At 43.9% G+C, this 17752-nt stretch overlaps 1 protein-coding gene and 1 long non-coding RNA gene across 7 annotated transcripts in view; one reads left to right on the top strand and one right to left on the bottom strand.

Moving 5' to 3' along the window:
* LOC121432791 (general transcription factor 3C polypeptide 2) overlaps positions 1–9640 on the bottom strand; it is a 24469-nt gene extending 14829 nt beyond the window's left edge. The window contains exons 1-7 of one of the 5 annotated variants that reach the window (XM_041630927.1): positions 9419–9640; positions 5776–5838; positions 4401–4476; positions 3745–4011; positions 3279–3600; positions 2897–3025; positions 2297–2573 (exon numbers count right to left, since the gene is read on the bottom strand). In XM_041630927.1, the coding sequence (XP_041486861.1) occupies positions 2297–2573; positions 2897–3025; positions 3279–3600; positions 3745–3988 (972 nt within the window). In that variant the 5' untranslated portion in view covers positions 3989–4011; positions 4401–4476; positions 5776–5838; positions 9419–9640. Of the gene's footprint in view, positions 1–2296; positions 2574–2896; positions 3026–3278; positions 3601–3744; positions 4012–4400; positions 4477–5775; positions 5839–8802; positions 9225–9418 lie in introns of those variants that run through there. The other 4 variants (XM_041630925.1, XM_041630926.1, XM_041630929.1 and 1 more) reach the window with 4 other exon arrangements.
* On the top strand, positions 9631–17712 carry LOC121432794. 2 transcript variants are annotated; one of them, XR_005972233.1, is made up of 3 exons: positions 9631–9762; positions 12780–12927; positions 17587–17712. It is a non-coding gene; the product is annotated as an uncharacterized LOC121432794 (long non-coding RNA). The 2 variants fall into 2 exon arrangements; XR_005972234.1 differs by lacking the exon at positions 17587–17712 and adding an exon at positions 13686–13700.
* The last annotated feature ends 40 nt before the right edge of the window (positions 17713–17752 follow it).

Genomic DNA, 17752 nt, shown 5'->3' with positions numbered 1-17752 from the left:
AAAGAGACCCGATCTAAAACAAAACAAAACAAAACAAAGCAAAAAAGCAGTGGAGAGGGGCTGAGAGATGCTCAGAGGTTAAGATCACTGACTGTTCTTCCAGAGGTCCTGAGTTCAATTCCTAGCAACCACATGGTGGCTCACAACCATCTGTAATGAGATCTGGTGCCCTCTTCTGGCCTGCAGGGATACACGCAGGCAGATGGTGTATACATACATAATTAATAAATAAATCTTTAAAAAAAAAAGCAGTGGAGAATGACAGAGGGAGACATTCAAGGTCTAGCTCTAGCCTCCACACACATGCACATACACTATGCATGTGTACCAAGTTTCTTCCTTTCTTTTTTTTTTAAATATTTATTTATTTATTATGTATACAATATTCTGTCTGTGTGTATGTCTGCAGGCCAGAAGAGGGCACCAGACCTCATTACAGATGGTTGTGAGCCACCATGTGGTTGCTGGGAATTGAACTCAGGACCTTTGGAAGAGCAGGCAATGCTCTTAACCACTGAGCCATCTCTCCAGCCCCAAGTTTCTTCCTTTCTATGCTGGCTGAGATGGTGCACATCTGCAATGCTAGTACTAAGACAACTGCAGGAGGATCATGTCTGAGACCTGTCTGTAGTAAACAGTGTTAAAGCCCAGCTTGCAGTATAAGAACATGACTAAAAAAGTTACTAACATATCTAAAAGGATGGCTCAGCAGGCTAAGTGCTTGTTGCCAAGTCTGATGTCCTAGGTTGGATCCCTAGGACCCACAAAGGAAGAAAGAACTGATTCCCGAGTTGTCTACTGACCTCCATACTCACTCTGTAGCATTCAAGTACCCATACACTATTTAGATGATATTCTTAATACATATGTATAATATATATGATATACACAGACATATATAGACATATATACTTTTTAATATTTTGGATTTGTTGCATTTTTATTTTTAAAAAATAAATATTTTTGATCTCAAAGGATCAGTTTCTTAATTACTGAGGGTCTCAGTGCTCCCTTACATGTGCTCTCAAGGCAAGGAAAGCACTGGGAGACCATACAATTATACTATGGACTCATGGCCCACAGGCACTTCCCAAATTCCACCTATCAGAAAGGCAGTTCATCATGTCCCCAATATCTACTTCACATGATGTTCCATAGCTGGAATGCACCAGTTTCTCCCTTTTCTCTCTCCCTCCAAGCTCTGTGAATTCTCTTATCTCCCTAAAGGGGTCTCACCTCTGCTTGTTTCATTGGTTGGTTTAGGATTCTGCAAACTTTCATCTGGATAAATGAAAGCTTCTGAATGTCAAGTGCAGTTTGTCCTATTTCTTACCCATGCTCTTTTCAACTTAAAAAGAGTCTGCAGCTTTAGCTGGAAATGTTAAAAACAGTTTTGGAAATTGTCAGGTCTGGTGGCACAGGCTGAGAATTCTAACTGCTCAAGAGGCTCAGGCAGAAGGATTGCAAGTGCAAGACCTGCCTAGGCTGCACAGTGAATTTAGGGCCACTCTAGGAAACTCAGTGAAACTGTGTCTCAAAATTTAAAATAGAAAAGTGGGGCTGTAGTGGCGCACACCTTTAATCCCAGCACTTGGGAGACAGAGGCAGGCAAATCTGTGAGTTCAAGGCCAGCCTGGTCTACAGAGTGAGATCGAGGACTGGCTCCATAGCTACTGAGAAATCCTATCTTGAAAACCAAAAAAACTAAAGAAAAGAGAACTTGCCTAACATATGTGAGTGCTTGGGTTCAATCCCCAGTACCACAAAGAATAAAAAGTTCCAGACATGGCGGGTAATGAGAGCTACACAACAGTATAGATATGTGTAAGTTTATGTTATGTATTTCTATCTCAGTCAAAACCAGCATGTGTTGGCGCGTACTAGTGCAAGCTCTTCCATCCTCCCTACAACATCATTCACCCAGACCCTGCTCATCTGCTGCAATCACCTTCTGGGGAAGCACCACCGCCCCTGGAAACCTGTACTTGCCCTTCAAGGCCCAGCTCAAGTGTCGTCCCTCTGTGAAATTTGTGCAGTCAGTTCCCCTCCCCCATCTCTAAGTCATTCTGTAGCATTCAATAGAGAAGCAGGATCCTTTTCTAGCAGGAAACACTCTGGCGTGAACCATCTTATTCACTGTGTTCTTCCCCTATAACCTCCCCAATACATCACATTTTTGAAGTCTTTCTCTCTTTTGGTACTAGTTTTGGCTATGAAAGAGCAAAGGCATTCTCTTGGGTACTCGATGCTTCCTAAAATTCTCATTTCCCCATACTTTTGCATCAACTCAAGTTACCCCTGCAGTGGGTCCTCGTGGGGTGCTTCGGGGTGCAACAGGCTCAGGATCAGATGAGTTCTCACTTGGGGCCTCACTTTCTTCCTCATCTTCACCCTCGACCTGAAGAACAAAGTCTTCATCCCGAGCGCTGCCGTCTTCATCACCCTGAGAGGTTGCTTGCCGGGTCTTCTTCGGCTTGGTGGGGCTGCTCACCTTGGGACTCTTAGGACCTGACAGCGGAGCAGGCAGGGCTGTTGAGAGCTCTTCAGCCAGTTCCTGAAGGTACAGAAGTGCCCTGTGGGACAGGGTGGAGTCAGAGCCATGCTCACAAGCACTGAACAGAGCCCACATTTCCAGACTTTATTATTATTTTACTGATCTCAGAAATGCTGGGAAGCAGCTGCCAGTTTCCCCTTCCCTCCAACAGAAGCAGAAACAGAAATCCAGGAAATTAAGTGATTTGGCACAGGCAAGCCAGATACCAAGGAATATGAGTTTAGGTTTTCTAATTCTAGGCCAATACATTCTTTACTCTACCACATAGAACATGAAGGGCAAGGGAAAGAAGGAAAGGCACATAAACACTGAAATATATTGAGTGGTAAAAGCAATGAAGACCTGGGGGAAGTCTGTGAAAAATGTGATGGAGAGCCAGGTGTGGTGGCGCACGCCTGCAATCCCAGCACTCGGGAGGCTGAGGTGGGAGGATCGCAAGTTCGAGGCCAACCTGGGTTAGGCAGCGACACCCTGTCTCAAAACAAAAACAAAACAAACAAAAAATGTGATGGAGTATGAGATACAGAAAGAAATCACTTAGATACAAAAGTTAGCAACACATACCACAAAAGTGGCTGTAAGAGCTAAAGGGCTGCCCCACCCAGAACCCAGACACCACCCCTACTTACCTGACACCTCACCAGTCTTCCCATCTCTTCAACATCTGCCCTACCCTCCCCTTCCACCACCATCCCTCCACCAGGCTGTGCCCCAGAATCCTTACACTTGGGCAGCCCTTCGGCGGGGTCGTTCCCCAGAAGGGGTCTCAAAGTCCTCAGGGGGCCTCTTTGGATGTGGAGACTCTGGCTGATCTAGGCCTTTGGACAACTTCAGAAGTAGCAGGTCTCCCTTGGACTTTTGACTTCGTTTCTTAGGCATGGGGGTAGACAGAGGGTTGGACTGATCTAAGAGACCAGGAACCAGAGGGGTGGATGGAGGTTTACGCTGCTGAGACCTTTTAGGGCCTCTTGGTGTCCTACCACCTCTCCTCCCGGAAGGCTTTGAGGCCCTAGGGTTTGAGACCTTTGACATCTCTGAAGGAAGATCTGTAGAGAAGAACATGGTCTATGAGATGGGATCAGAGCTCAAGGTTCTTTGGAGTACAGTATATGGTACCCAAGTTTGTAAGAACCCATGAGCTTAGCATGCTAAGCATAGAAAGACAAGAAGAGCAAGGGCCAGGCACATACCTTGCTGTTCCAACCTGGTGAGGTTTTCCTGCTCTGGAGGAAGCCTCTTGTCAGAAGAATCCTCAAACCCGGGCAAAGGAGTAGGCAGTGACATCTCGATGGAAGTCTCCACACTGGATGTTTCTGAGGAGGCCTTGACATCCAGCTGGTTTAGTTCTTCTTGTCCAGGAGAGTCTACCACAATCATGTTCCCCACGGGGTCGGCCTCCCCCAGGGCAACATAGCCGACCCCGCAGGTATCCATCAGCACCCCCCAAAATGGCTGCCCTGCATACAGAGATACAACAATGAGTGGAACACTGAAGCTATTTGTAGAGGCTCAGATTTTTCCCTTTCCCTTCATCCCACAACCAGAACCAAGCATCCAGATCAATCATTCACTCATTCAAACAACTACTAGGGAGGTAAGATGACTTAGTAGGTTAAGGTGCTTGCTGCCAAGTCTGATGACTTGAGTTCAATCCCCCGATCCACATGGCATGCTGTAAGGAGAAAACCAACTTGTCCAAGTTGTATTCTGACTTCCACATTCTCACGTGTGCCCCCCTCAACAAATAAATAAATGCACCCCCAAACACACAACTATTATGTTAAGCATTGTTTTAGGAACTAGTAAATGACAAGACAAACAAGGAGCTGAACATAGTAGTGCACACCTGTAACCCCAGCTCCCTGAAAGCCGAGGCAGGAGAGGTGCTTTGATTTTGAGATTAGCCTGGGCTACACAAGCCCCTGTTTCAGAAAAGAAAAAAAGAAAAAAAAAAAAAAAACAACAGAAGACAGGCAAGATGCTACCTTCTTGAGATTTACATTCTCATGTAGCAGACAATAAGTAAACAATAATAAGCTACTGTTTATTAACTGCTTACTATATACCAAACATTATACTTTATGAACATTACTTAAGCCTCATATATCTTCATAAGGATATGGAAGTGAATATTCAATTAACTTAGTTCTTACTAAAAATAATAAAATAAATCATATTCAGATTCCCCACCAAAGGGAAAAGGAGATAAAAATTATGCACCTCTAGGGAAGAACTGTAACTTTCTAAAAAATAGACTAAATAACAGCTCCCAAGCAGGTGTGATGGTGCAGAGCAAAGTCCTGGCTACTATGAAAACTGAAGCAAAAGGAATCTGGGACCAGCTTGGGATATAACACAGCAAGTCTCGTAATGATTAAATATACAGAGTTGCCAGATACTATAAAACTGACACCAAACGAATGTAGGTACCCAGAGGCAACATCCATTTCTGTGAATATTCAGTAAAGGGACAGATTTCCTTAAGAATAAGAGTAGTACTGAACTAAGTGGGACAGCACATTATGAAATCCTAGCACTTGGGGGATTGGAGGCAGAAGTTCACGGCTAGCCTGGGCTACATGAGATCATGACGAAAGAGAGTTAGTTTTCTGGAATCTAGCCATCAATGTACATTTGAATTGGGGAGAGGAGGTGTCTACTGGCCAGAATATAATTAAAAATCATCCTATCACTTAAAAGAACTTCCTCACATCAAAAAATAGACTAAAGTGTCCCAAATCTTTATGAACCCAGAAAAATCAGATAGATAACCACAGACCAAGGAGATTGGCAGAAGTGAAACATTGACCACAAACAAAAAAATTGGCCAAATACAACTTTGTAAGGATCTAGATTCTGGTAAGGGCAACCTGTTTGCCTTTGACAAGAGGCAGAAATAGTTCAAATCCGAGAAGGGAACCCTCCATAGGTTAAGACAAAAGATAAAGAATTCATCAGCCTCAATGGAAAAGTGTGCTCACATAAATTCTAAAAGAAAAATATACGCTCAGGCCCCCACCCCTCCTTACGAGTAGCTCCAGCAATGGCAGCAGTAAATCTCTAACCCATGTGTGAGGACACAATGCAACCTCATAAGCTGCGTATGGTAGCGCTACTCTTTGAAGACCTGTATCTCATTCAAAACTAGGAATAAGTAAAAAAAGAATCCAATGTAGGATCTATACACAGACAGGACAGAAAGAAAAAAAGTTGAAAAGTACCTTTCAAAAGAACTATTCCAGAAAACAGAAGAAAATTTTCAGCAAACACAAAAACTACAGGATCTAGGAAACAAGAGAAAACAATGGCAACGTGGTTTGAGTAAATGGTCAGCCACAGGGAAAGGAATTATGTAAAAAATAAGTTCTTGCTGGGCGGTGGTGGGGCATGCCTTTAATCCTAGCACTCGGGAGGCAGAGGCAGGCGGATCTCTGTGAGTTCAAGGCCAGCCTGGTCTACAAGAGCTAGTTCCAGGACAGGAACCAAAAAAGCTACGGAGAAACCCTGTCTCGAAAAACCAAAAAAAAAAAAAAAAAAAAAAAGGTTCTTGGAAATTATATACACAGGAAGAGAAACAGCAAATTAAAACTATACTGCTAAAAAGTGAGATGAAGGGCAGGTTTGATAAAAGCCACAGATTGCAGAGAGGGAAAAAGAGTTAGTGACAAAAAAATGACATAAATGGAGGAGAGGTGAGGGGTTAACAACTAGTAATTTATGGCTTTGCTGTTGTTTTTGAAACAAGGTTTCATTATGTTGCACAGCCTGGCTTTGAACTGACAAAATTTGCCTGCCTCTGTCGGAATTAAAGGTGTGCTCCACCATCCCTGGTTTAAATAATTTAGGTTTTAAGAAAGAAGGCAAATGTAAGGGCATATAATACTTATAATCCAAGGCCATCTTGGTTTACATTAATATAGTTAAGACCCTAAATTAAACAAAAAAAAAATTAATAGAAGAGAGGGAGGACTGGTGGTTGGCACCTGTAATCCCATCAGCAGAAGGTAGCATAGTCAAGAGGATAGAGGCTTCCAGACCATCAGGGATACAGTAAGACCCTGTGCCCTCTCAAACTCTCCCCACTCCAAATACTGAAACAAGGAAGGCATCAATTTATAGATCAAGAAGGCGTGGGTGAGGAGTCGGAGGCTGGAGAGATGGTTCAGCAGTTAAGAGCACTTGCTGCTCTTGCAGAGGACCCGGATTTGGTTGCCAGGACCCATGTGGTGGCTCACAATCAACCAAAATTCCAGTGGTACACAAACATACAGGCAGGCAAAGCACCCACACATGTAAAATAAATAAATGGCTTACTGTGCAAAACAAAAACATGATCAATAAAGAATTATCAAGACCTGAGTCAGATGGTGGTGGTGCGCACCTTTAATGCCAGCACTTGGGAGGCAGAGACAGGTAGATTTCTGTGAGTTCAAGGCCAGCCTGGTCTACAAGAGCTAGTGCCAGGACAGCTAGGGCTATGACACAGAAAAACCCTGTTAAAAAAACAAAACAAAATAAAACAAAAAAAGGTTATTAAGACCAAAAATATTTGAGTGACAACGCTAAATTTCAAAAAGTACATCTATGTACATCTCATCTCTTATAGAGGAAACAGCATCAGGCCCACTTCAGAGTTCTCAAAAAAAAAAAAAAAATACTTCAAGTCAGAAAATAAAGAAAGGCTTGAGAAAAAGTCTTTACTAAGCTGGAAGTCATTCATGTAAAGGCAATAGCATAAAATTCTTTCCTATGAGCTAGACAAGCAGTTCGGGGATAAAGCACTTGCCTAGCACCCCCCAAAGCCCTGGATTCAATCCCCAGAACAGAAAGGGAGGGAAGGAAGAAGGGAGGGAAGGAAGAAGGGAGGGAGGAAGATTTTCTGATAGAGAAGCTGTGATGTCGAAAGACTGCCAGTATTTACAACAGACACGGTAAATTGAAATTAAGTAACTGTGGTAACTATATTTATGAAACAGATTCTAATTTCAAATTTTAAAGTTTCAGTTGGCCATGATGGTGAATACTTATAATCTCAGCCCTAAGGAGTTAAAGCTAAAGGATTTGGTGTTCAAGGCCAACCTGGAATAAAAACCTGTCTAAAACAAAGGCCTTGCAAAATGAACAACAACAAAAAACAATATCCTGGTTGTAGTGAATAAGACAAAATCTATCTTCCTTGAAAGTTTGTATAGAGCACTTGTTGCTTGCCTGATTTACTTCAATATTCAAATCTGATGCACGGCAAATACAACAATTAGCTCATAACTTTTTCACCAGGTGGTTCAACATACAAAAACATCCTTTAGAAGACTCACTTCTTATGAAAGGAAGTGGCAATGAGTGGTTTAATTTATTTTTTCATTTGTTTGTTTTGAGATAGGGTTTCTCTGTGTAGCCCTGACTATCCTGAAACTAGCTCTAATTGACCAGGCTGGCCTTGAATTCACAGAGATCCTGCCTTTGCTTCCAGAGTGCTGGGATTAAAGGCAAAAATGGGTCCAATGCTTGCTGAGTGGTGTAATTTCTACTAAGGAGTTTACAACACAAATTTTGGACAGGCAGTAAAGGAAGAACTGTTCAGTAAATTCTAGTTAAGAATTTTTTTTTTTTTTTTTTTTTTTTTTTTTTTTTTTTTTTTTTTTTTTTTTTGGTTTTTCGAGACAGGGTTTCTCTGTGGTTTTGGAGCCTGTCCTGGAACTAGCTCTTGTAGACCAGGCTGGTCTCGAACTCACAAAGATCCGCCTGCCTCTGCCTCCCAAGTGCTGGGATTAAAGGCGTGCGCCACCACTCTAGTTAAGAATTTTTACATTCCCAAATTGTCTGCTTTCCTTGCTGCTTCAGGCTGCTAACCTGACTACTTGGGTAAAAGAAAAACAATTAGATAACCACTACATCATAAACATGGAATCACTTTTCACATACACTGTTCCCCAAAGTATTTCTATCATACAACTAGTGACATATCAGATAATTAATTTTACGGGTACACAAATGAACACTTTCATTTAGCTGCATTTTTATTTTAACCTGCACAGAAATCTGCAACTCACGTTACTCAGTTTATACTGCTAGAGACTAAGGAGTGTAAACTTGAAAAGAACAATTTAAAACTCGTAAGAAAACGGCACCACAGGTGAAACCGGTAAAAGGCAACGCCAGCAAAAGATTGTTTAAATTTATATAACAATATGCCCCCAAGGGCAAACTTATCTGATTATATCCTAAACCTCTCCAGCAAAGTGAATTACCTCCTGAGGGGGTGAGGCTGCCATCTCTGTCTTGCCCAGCCGACGGCCAACTTGCCGCGGGATAAAAAGCCCAGACAAGGAAACATAACTGGCCCGTGGCTGCGCCAATGGGGTTGCAGCGCGCGGGGCACAACCCCCGGGGTTAGAGCCACTGGGAAGAAAAAGGCTGGGACACAATAAGAGGGGACTGAGCACAACGAGGGGGACTGACTGCAATCAGTCTAGACGCCACCACCTGCCATTCCCCAATCCTGGCCGTGGGGGCAGCTTTCTCCACAGGCGAGCCTGATTTCCCTCGGCCTGAGGACAACAGCGGGTTCACCGAGTCCAAGGGGAGCAACGTAAGCAGCGCGGAAGCCTGGAGCCAGCTTACTGCGCTGCACGCACTGCATGGGGGAAGAGAGGCTGGCAGGGATGGGGGATGCTCAGTGGCCACAGTGGGGATTGAGGTGAGAGCTCGACGGTTTTCCGGGGACGCGCGGAGGCTGGGAGGCGCGCTCCGTTGCGCGAGGATCAGAGCGGAATCGGGAACCGGTTCCCAGTGCCTTAGCGCTACGGCAAAAGAAGGGGAGGAGTATTTCTAGGTCCCCCGCACACCCCGTTGCGGTACACTCACCCGCGCCAAAGTCCTTCCGGAAGTCCAAGTTCGAAGATGGCGCCGCCTGTCGGGTCGCGGTTTTATGACGAAACCTGGAGCGGCTCTTCCTTGCCCCGCCCCCGGCACAAGGTAAACGCAAGCTCGGTCGGGAGTGCGTTCCCTCCCGAGTTTTCTACTAAACTCTGTGTTCCATAATGCAGCGCGGCGCAGCGCTGAGCCCTCCGATGCCCGCGAGCTGGAGCCTGGCTTCCGCGGCCCTGGGACACTGCAGAGCCTTCTGGGAATTTCAGCAACCGGAAGGGGAGGTCGGCGCCTGCGCGGCACCGTGGCTTCCCCAGCGGCCTTGCTGAAAAGCTTTGAAGGTGAGGTTGTCGCGCTTTAGCTGTCGCCCAGCGTTCCGAGCTGCCATTACTCAGGCTGTGGCGAACAGAGCCAGACCACACTGCTGCTTAACGGCAACCCCGAGCTTCGACGGACTAGGAGAGGAGCTACTGATTTTCTGCTGCTAAGTGAATGAGCAGAGACAGGAAGAAAAATAGGGCTTGGAAAGAGGCCAAGAAAAGGAAGCGGGGGGAGCCTAGTCTTGGTGGGTACGCTGCGCTCCTAAAGAGCTCGTCAGCCCGACTGCCAGGCCTCCCGTCTCCGGAGGTAGCCCATGATGGAGGAAACAAGTGCAACAAGTTTTCCTGAACCATTTAAAACCAGATAAATTTTCCAGGTCTGCCCATACCTGTGCGGAGGAGGAGGGTGAAAAAAAAATGAACAGGAAGGGGTGGAATAAGCCAGTCTTTCCTTTTCCAAATACGCTTGTCCATTAATTCTCTTGATTAAACATTTAGGAGAAGTGTAGGAGTCGGTATAATGGTGCACAGCTATAATCGCATCACTGGGAAGGTGGAGGCCAAAGATCAGCAGTTCGAGGTCATCCTGGACCAAGAAGTTGGAAGCAGCCTTGTCTCAGAAAAAAATGAAAAAATAAATAAGGGGAAACTGGGGTATGCTTGCTCTCCCTTGTAGTCCTTAGGTACTCAAAGCTGAAGCAGAAAGATCTCTTGAGTCCAGGACTTAAGGCCCTACTTGGTTAACCCTGACACTTAAAACCAAAGTATGGAGTTAGCCAAAACCTATGGGAGGAAAGAAAGGGGACACCCAGTTCTCTCCTGTCCCCTTATGCCCAGAGGCAGCATTTTGAATAGATGTCTTCTCTCCCCTCCTTTAGGTACTGGCTCCTCAACATTGTGTAGGGAGTTACAGATTTACTTCTGTAACGAACACAATCTCTTAAACTCCTACCTCTGGCTGGGTGGTGGTGCGTGGCTATAATCCCTGAACTGGGAGGGAGACCAAGGCCAGCTTGGTCTACAGCCAGGGATGTGCAGAGAAACTCTGTCTCGAAAGAAAAACCCAAACAACAAAACAAAAATCTTCCTGCCTGTGATTAAGTTCCCTTTCATTTTGTCACAAAATTAATGGCTTTACTTTTGAAAAAAAAAAAAAGATGCTTTGTAGCTCAGAGTTCAAGACACCAAGGGCATCAAGACTATTTTCAAACTTCACTAACCCAGGGGCAGTTAACCCCTTTCTCATTGTAGATTGTGTTTATGCTCAGATTACATTCTTTCTCAATCTCATACCTTTACCCTAAGTGCCCTGGAGCTAACCACGGACCTGCCTCAGCCTCCTAAGTGCTCTCAGTATAAGCACAAACCTCCATACCCAGTTTGTCTCAACAAAACAGACCACTGCTTTCTTATTTATGTGGAATAGCGTATGTACACATTCATGTCGATGCCTTTGGAGGCCAGAAGGGTATGTTAGGTCCCTGGTGCTGGAATTAACAGGTAGCTATGAGCCATCTAATATGGGTGCTGGAAATCAAATTCTGGTCCCCTTGAAGAACAGCAAGCACCCTTAACCACTGAGATAGCTCTCCAGCCCCTATCTGGCTACTTTTAACTGCGTATACTCGTATATTCCATATCTGTATGAAAATCTTCCTTATTCTATGTGCCTGCTTAGCATGTAACTATATGCAGTTAGTTACTGAGTGGGTAACTGTGTAGTTAACTATTTTGTTATTTACTGTTACTGCTGAGTATTTATTTGTGTGGTCTCTGTTTTTTTGATGGTGTTGCATTGTTGCTATAATTCATGTCTAAGTTACTTCAGACATGCTACTCTGTGGCTAGGATGAATGCCTCAAAGCTGAGTTGCTGGCTCAATGTTATAGGTAGGCACATCTGTAGTTTTCATTGAAAAGTATTTTGTTGAGTGTTCTGTGTCTTGGTCTAATGTCTTTTTTGTTTGTTTGGTTGGTTGGTTTTGTTTGGGTCTGGTGCTTTTTTGTTTTGTTTCGTTTTGGTTTTGGGACAAAGGTAGCCTTTGTAGCCGTCGGTGTCTTGGAACTTACTCTGTAGACCAAGCTGGCCTTGAACTAACAGATCTGCCTGCCTCTACCTCCCAAGTGCTGGGACTAAAGGTATGCACCACTACCGCCCAAGGTATGCGCCACCACCGCCCAGCTACGTCTCTAATTTCTTAATAGTTACCTTTCTGAGCATGAGGTTGACCTTGTTGATTTGCTTAAATTTAGTGACTGAGTGGTACATTCAAAAAGCCCACCAGCTTTTTTTTTTTTTTTTTTTTTTTTTTTTTCGGGTTTTCGAGACAGGGTTTCTCTGTGGCTTTGGAACCTGTCCTGGAACTAGCTCTGTAGACCAGGCTGGTCTCGAACTCACAGAGATCCGCCTGCCTCTGCCTCCCAAGTGCTGGGATTAAAGGCGTGCGCCACCACCGCCCGGCAAGCCCACCAGCTTATACTGACCTAAAAGTAAAGACTCCACTCGTAGTCAAGAGCCTGTAGGCTTACCCCTCAGATGGCCAAGATAGGTTTAAGGGTAGCTTGGGTTACATGACAAGATCCTGTCTGGGGGGAAAAAAACCCAGAACACACAGGGACCAATTAAGTGTTTATCTTGCCTTTCCAGTACGATTTAGAGTTTAGAAAAACAAACTGATGTGAGGGTCTTACTCCCCACCCACTTCCTTTTTGAGTAGGCTCTCTTGCTAAATAACAGCCGGTGCTGTCCACAAATTCGTGATTCTGCTACCTCAGCCTTCCCCGGGCTGGAATACAGGCACATGTCTCCACACTCTTTAAAATGATTGTCATTGCTAAATACAGAATGTGTGAGAGTTAGAAAAAAGACACTTTTATATTCTGGTGAAATTACTATTCATTAGCATTTGGATAAAACCACTAAATAAAAGGTTCAGGGGAACCTTAAAATGTCAGGCCACATTTATCACTAAAAATAAAGTCACAAATCATTGTTTGCTTGCAGATACAAAGTAATATGAAATACTTCTATCCGTTTAGGTATCACTGCCAAAAAGGTGACTAGAAAATCACAAGGCTTAAGAGAAACAACGTAAGTGACATCACTTTAAAAGAAAAGAGGTCACTCGGAAAGAAATGTTTCTGTTGAGTGCAAAAGCCGGAACCCTAAGATCTACGGACTAGACAGGTGAGATGCTCTCCTACTGAGCCACATCCCAGCCTTGCTTTTTGAAATATAATAATAAGGTATATGGATTTGTTCGGGCTCTGATTCAGAGTAACCTACTGTAACAAGCCAATTTTGAGGTCTGGAGAGATAGCTCAGTGGTTAAGAGCACTGACTGTTCTTCTGGAGGTCCTGAGTTCAATTCCCAGCAACCACATGGTGGCTCACAACCATCTGTAATGAGATCTGGTGTCCCCTTCTGGCCTGCAGGCGTAATACAGTATATATAATAAATATTAAAATATTTTTAAAATAAAAATATTTTAAAAAGCTAATTTTGAGTCAACCTGAACATTTGATTTTGGATTAGATAATCCTAAGGAAGCATTATTTAGTATGTGTGAACTGTATTTATTTATTTATTTACATTTATTTATTTATTTTTGGTTTTTTGAGACAGGGTTTCTCTGTGTAGCTTTGGAGCCTGTCCTGGAAATTGCTCTGTAGACCAGGCTGGCCTTGAACTCATAGGCCCGTCTCTGCCTCCCGAGTGCTGGCATTAAAGGCTTGCACCACTACTGCCTGGCATGAAGTGTATTTTTAGGAGACACGCTGAAGTCTGCAATAATGAAAATGATCAATGTCTGGAATTTTCTTTACAATAACTTCAGCAAGGGAAAAAAATAAGGACTGGGGAGACGAAGTTGTCATTTGACTGCCATCTCTGTGTACCCCTCCACAGTTCAATATAATAAAAACTAAAGTGTGGCATATTTCAGCCCTCAGGAAATGGCAGTGGGAGGAGCTTGAGTTCAAGGCCAGCACCAGCTATACAGTTCACCGTTGTGAAACCTTGTGTCAAAGGAAACAAAAAATGGCAAGTTTTGATAATTGTTGCATCTAAAGATAAGTATTCTCACACAGTTTACTCTCCCTTTGTCCTATGTAGAAATAAAATACCTGGGTGGTGGTGGCGGCACACCCCGTTAGTCCCAGTGCTCTGGGAGACAGAAGAAGGTGGATTTCTGTGAGTTTGAGGCCAGCCTAGTCTACATAGTGAATTCCAGCAAGACCGCTGTCCTAAAAAACAAACAAACAAAAAACACCTTTACAGATGATTTCTATTCCAAGGCTCAGGATCTCTTGGCTCTCACTAAAGCCTCAGTCCACCTTTATAGCTTTATCTGTGAACATCACTGAACTTACTCTGCAACGGGCTAGTCCTGTTTTTTCTTTCTTTCTTTTTTTTGTTCGTGGTTTTTTTTTTTTTTTTTTTTTGGTTTTTCGAGACAGGGTTTCTCTGTGGCTTTGGAGCCTGTCCTGGAACTAGCTCGTAGACCAGGCTGGTCTCGAACTCACAGAGATCCGCCTGCCTCTGCCTCCCGAGTGCTGGGATTAAAGGCATGCGCCACCACCGCCCGGCTTTTTTTTTTTTTTTTTTTAAAGACAGGGTTTCTCTGTAGCTTTGGTTCCTGGGTTCCTGTCCTGGAACTAGCTCTTGTAGACCAGTCTGGCCTCGAACTCACAGAGATCCGCCTGCCTCTGCCTCCCAAGTGCTGGGATTAAAGGCTTCGCTGCCGCCACCACCACCCAGCAAGAACTGTTTTTTCACACAAAGCTATTTCCTCTGCTGATCTGCCTCCTGGTTCTTTTACTGAGAAAGGATTTTCCAAGGACTACATCATGTGTCCCCATTGAAGACAACTGTGCTAGGTAGAGCCAGTCACATCGTTCAAGGGGCTCATTTGTGTTGCCTTGAGCTCACAGTGAAGATAGCTCCTCTGCCTTCCTACACTGTCCTTTAACCTGAGGGCCATGAAAGCAGAACCAGGCATTGTGTCTCAGCCCACAATTCCCAGCACTTGGAAGGCGTGATTTAAGCCAACACCTTTTGTTATGGAATATTTTCAGATGTGTTACAATTGCTTATGCTGTGGAACATTTATTTTAGTGATGCAAAGATGCATTACATTCTTTTATATTGTATTTGTGAAGCTGTGTTATTTTACCTGACTAAAACACCTGATTGGTCTAATAAAGAGCTGAATGGCCAATAGCAAGGCAGGAGAAAGGATTGGCAGAGCTGGCAATCAGAATAAAACAGGAAGAGAAATCTGGAATGAGGAGGATAAAGGAGCAAGAAAACTAGGAGAAGGGTGAAGAGATCTAACTTAACATTAGTGCAGCTATGATAGGCTGCAAACTAACTATACTGGGACTAGACCTCACCCTTACAATAACCAGGAAAAGCCACAAACTGTACCCTGTGGGAGACCAATCAGAATTGAGACAAACAAGTACTAAATGCTCTAGAACATTAAAGATAATTTACATAATCTATATATAGATTGCCAATTTCCTTGCAACAAAACCAGTACCAATCCCTGTTTGGCAAAATTTCTGTTACCTCACTCCTGCCCAATCAGAAGTTCAACCCCCATTTGAATCCAGATTTCCCCTGTCCCCCCATTCTTTACTCCTTAAAAACCCTGCCATGGCTCAGCTCAGGGCTCTCTAATCCAGTCGCTGCGTCAGAAAGGACAGCCGGAGAGTTCAAGCTCGAGTTTGCAGTGAAGGCTCTTTGCTTTTGCAGACAAACTTGGACTCCTGGTGGTCTCTTAGGGGCTCATAATGTGGGCATAACAAGGATGCTAGGGCCAGCCATCCAGCTACGTAACCAGACACAGAATAAGGAGGAAAATTAAATAGAGAAAGATAAAAGGCCAGGGACAAAAGGTAGATGAAATAATTTAAGAAAAACTGACTAGAAACAAGCCAAGCTAAGGCTGGGCATTTATCAGTAATAATAAGATTCCATGTGGATTTATTTGGGAGCTGGATGGTGAGCCCCCCAGAAAAACCAAAAAGAAAAAAAAAACAACCACAATCTTTTTTAAAATTATTTTTATGTGTATGTGCTTATGCCTATGTGAGTTTTTTTTGCCCACATGTGCAGGTGCCTGTGGAGTTCTAAGGGCATCAGATTCCCTGAAACTGGACGTAGATAGTTATGAGCTACATTCCTGGTATCAGAGCCAACCAACAATGTCTCAGAAAGTTAAGTGGTGTCACTTAAGTCATTTCTTTAGGCCCGGTAATTTCATATCTGCCTTATGGTAGCAACCCCTAAATGGGTCAAGGTACTTCATATTGCTTTGTTTCAGGAAGCAAACAATGACTTATAACTTTATTTTAAAATAATTTTGTAGCTAGGATCTAACTATGTAGCCCAGACTGGTCACAGATTCAGAAATCTGCTACCTGATTGATGGGATTTAAGGTGTGTCACTTCAGGCACAAGGTTGTCCTTGTCCACAGCCCTAGGCTTCATAAAACCCTGGCCAAAACAAAACAAACTTATAGATTTGGATTCAGACTGCTTGTGACCACATGAGCAACTGTGTTAAGTGAGTTCTTTGTGCCTCAGCTGAGTGGTCTTGGCTGAGTAACCTAACTTCTCTGTGACTCCCTTTCCTCACCTTTAAGAGTCAGAAAGATGTGTTTAGATACAGGCTTTCTCTGTGTAGCCCTGGCTGTCCTGGAACTCACTCTGTAGACCAGGCTGGCTTTGGATTCACAGAGGTTAGCCTTCCCCTGCCTCTCCAATGCTGGGTAAATGTGTAGCTCAGGCTGGCCTTGAACTTGTGATCCTCTTGCCTTTACCTCCTTCAGCAAATCCCACCAGTGTTAGCCATCAAAACCAGCCTTTTAAAAATTTTTGTTTTTATTTTATTTTTGGTTTTGGTTTTTCAAGACAGAGTTTCTTTGTAACAGTCCTGGCTGTCCTCGAACTCACTGAGATCCACCTACCTCTGCCTCCCAAGTGCTGGGATTAAAGGTGTGTGTCACCATTGCCTGGCACAAATAATTTTTTATTTGTTTAAAAAATAGTTTTTTTAAAAATTATTTAAGGGGCTGGAGAGATGGCTCAGCAGTTAAGAGCACTGGCTGCCCTTCCAGAAGTCCTGTGTTCAATTTCCAGCAACCACATGGTGGCTCACAACCATCTATAATAAGATCTGGTGTCCTCTTCTGGACGGCAGGCATACATGCAGGCAAAACACTATATAGATAAAATCTAAAAAAAATATTATAGGGGCTGGAGAGATGGCTCAGAGGTTAAGAGCACTGGCTGCTCTTCCAGAGGTCCTGAGTTCAATTCCCAGCAACCACAAGGTGGCTCACAACCATCTGTAATGAGATCTGGTGCCCTCTTCTGGCGTGCGGGCATACATGGAGGCAGAATGCTGTATACAAAATAAATAAATAAATCTTTTAAAAAAATTATAAATATATTTAGGTTTTTATTTTTGAGGTTTAGTTTCTTTACGTAGTCCTGGAATTTTGCTGACCTCAAGCTCTTCTTGCATTTGCCTCCTGAATGCTGGGATTAAAGACGTGCACTACCATGTCCAGCTGTTATTTTATGTGTGTTCCCATTGTCTGTGTATGGGCACCATATGCACACCTGAGGTCAGAAGAGGGTGTTGGATGTTCTGGAACTGGAGGTACAGATAGACGAGAGCCACTATGGATGCTGAGTTGAACACAGGTCCTCTGGAAATTAGTCAGTGAGCCACTTCTGCAGCCCTAGTAGTTGTTTTTGAAACAAGGTTTCATTTTGTGACACTAGCTAGCCTGGAACTCACATGTAGACCAGGCTGGCCTTTGGTTTTACAGAGACTGGCCACCCCATCCGGGATTAAGGAAAGCTCTGCCTGTGCCACCATGCCTGGCCTGTGAATACATTTGATGCCTACATGAACCATCATGCTCCCAGCACCGGCCTGGAGCTCACCACCCGAGAAGGGTTTCCACAGAGAGCTTCACAGTGGATGATGAGGGG

The sequence above is a fragment of the Microtus oregoni genome, unplaced genomic scaffold (assembly GCF_018167655.1).
Source record: "Microtus oregoni isolate MIOR12 unplaced genomic scaffold, Mior012 000036F_ref0000092, whole genome shotgun sequence".
Taxonomy (NCBI): domain Eukaryota; kingdom Metazoa; phylum Chordata; class Mammalia; order Rodentia; family Cricetidae; genus Microtus; species Microtus oregoni.
This window is presented reverse-complemented; position numbering and strand designations above follow the sequence as displayed.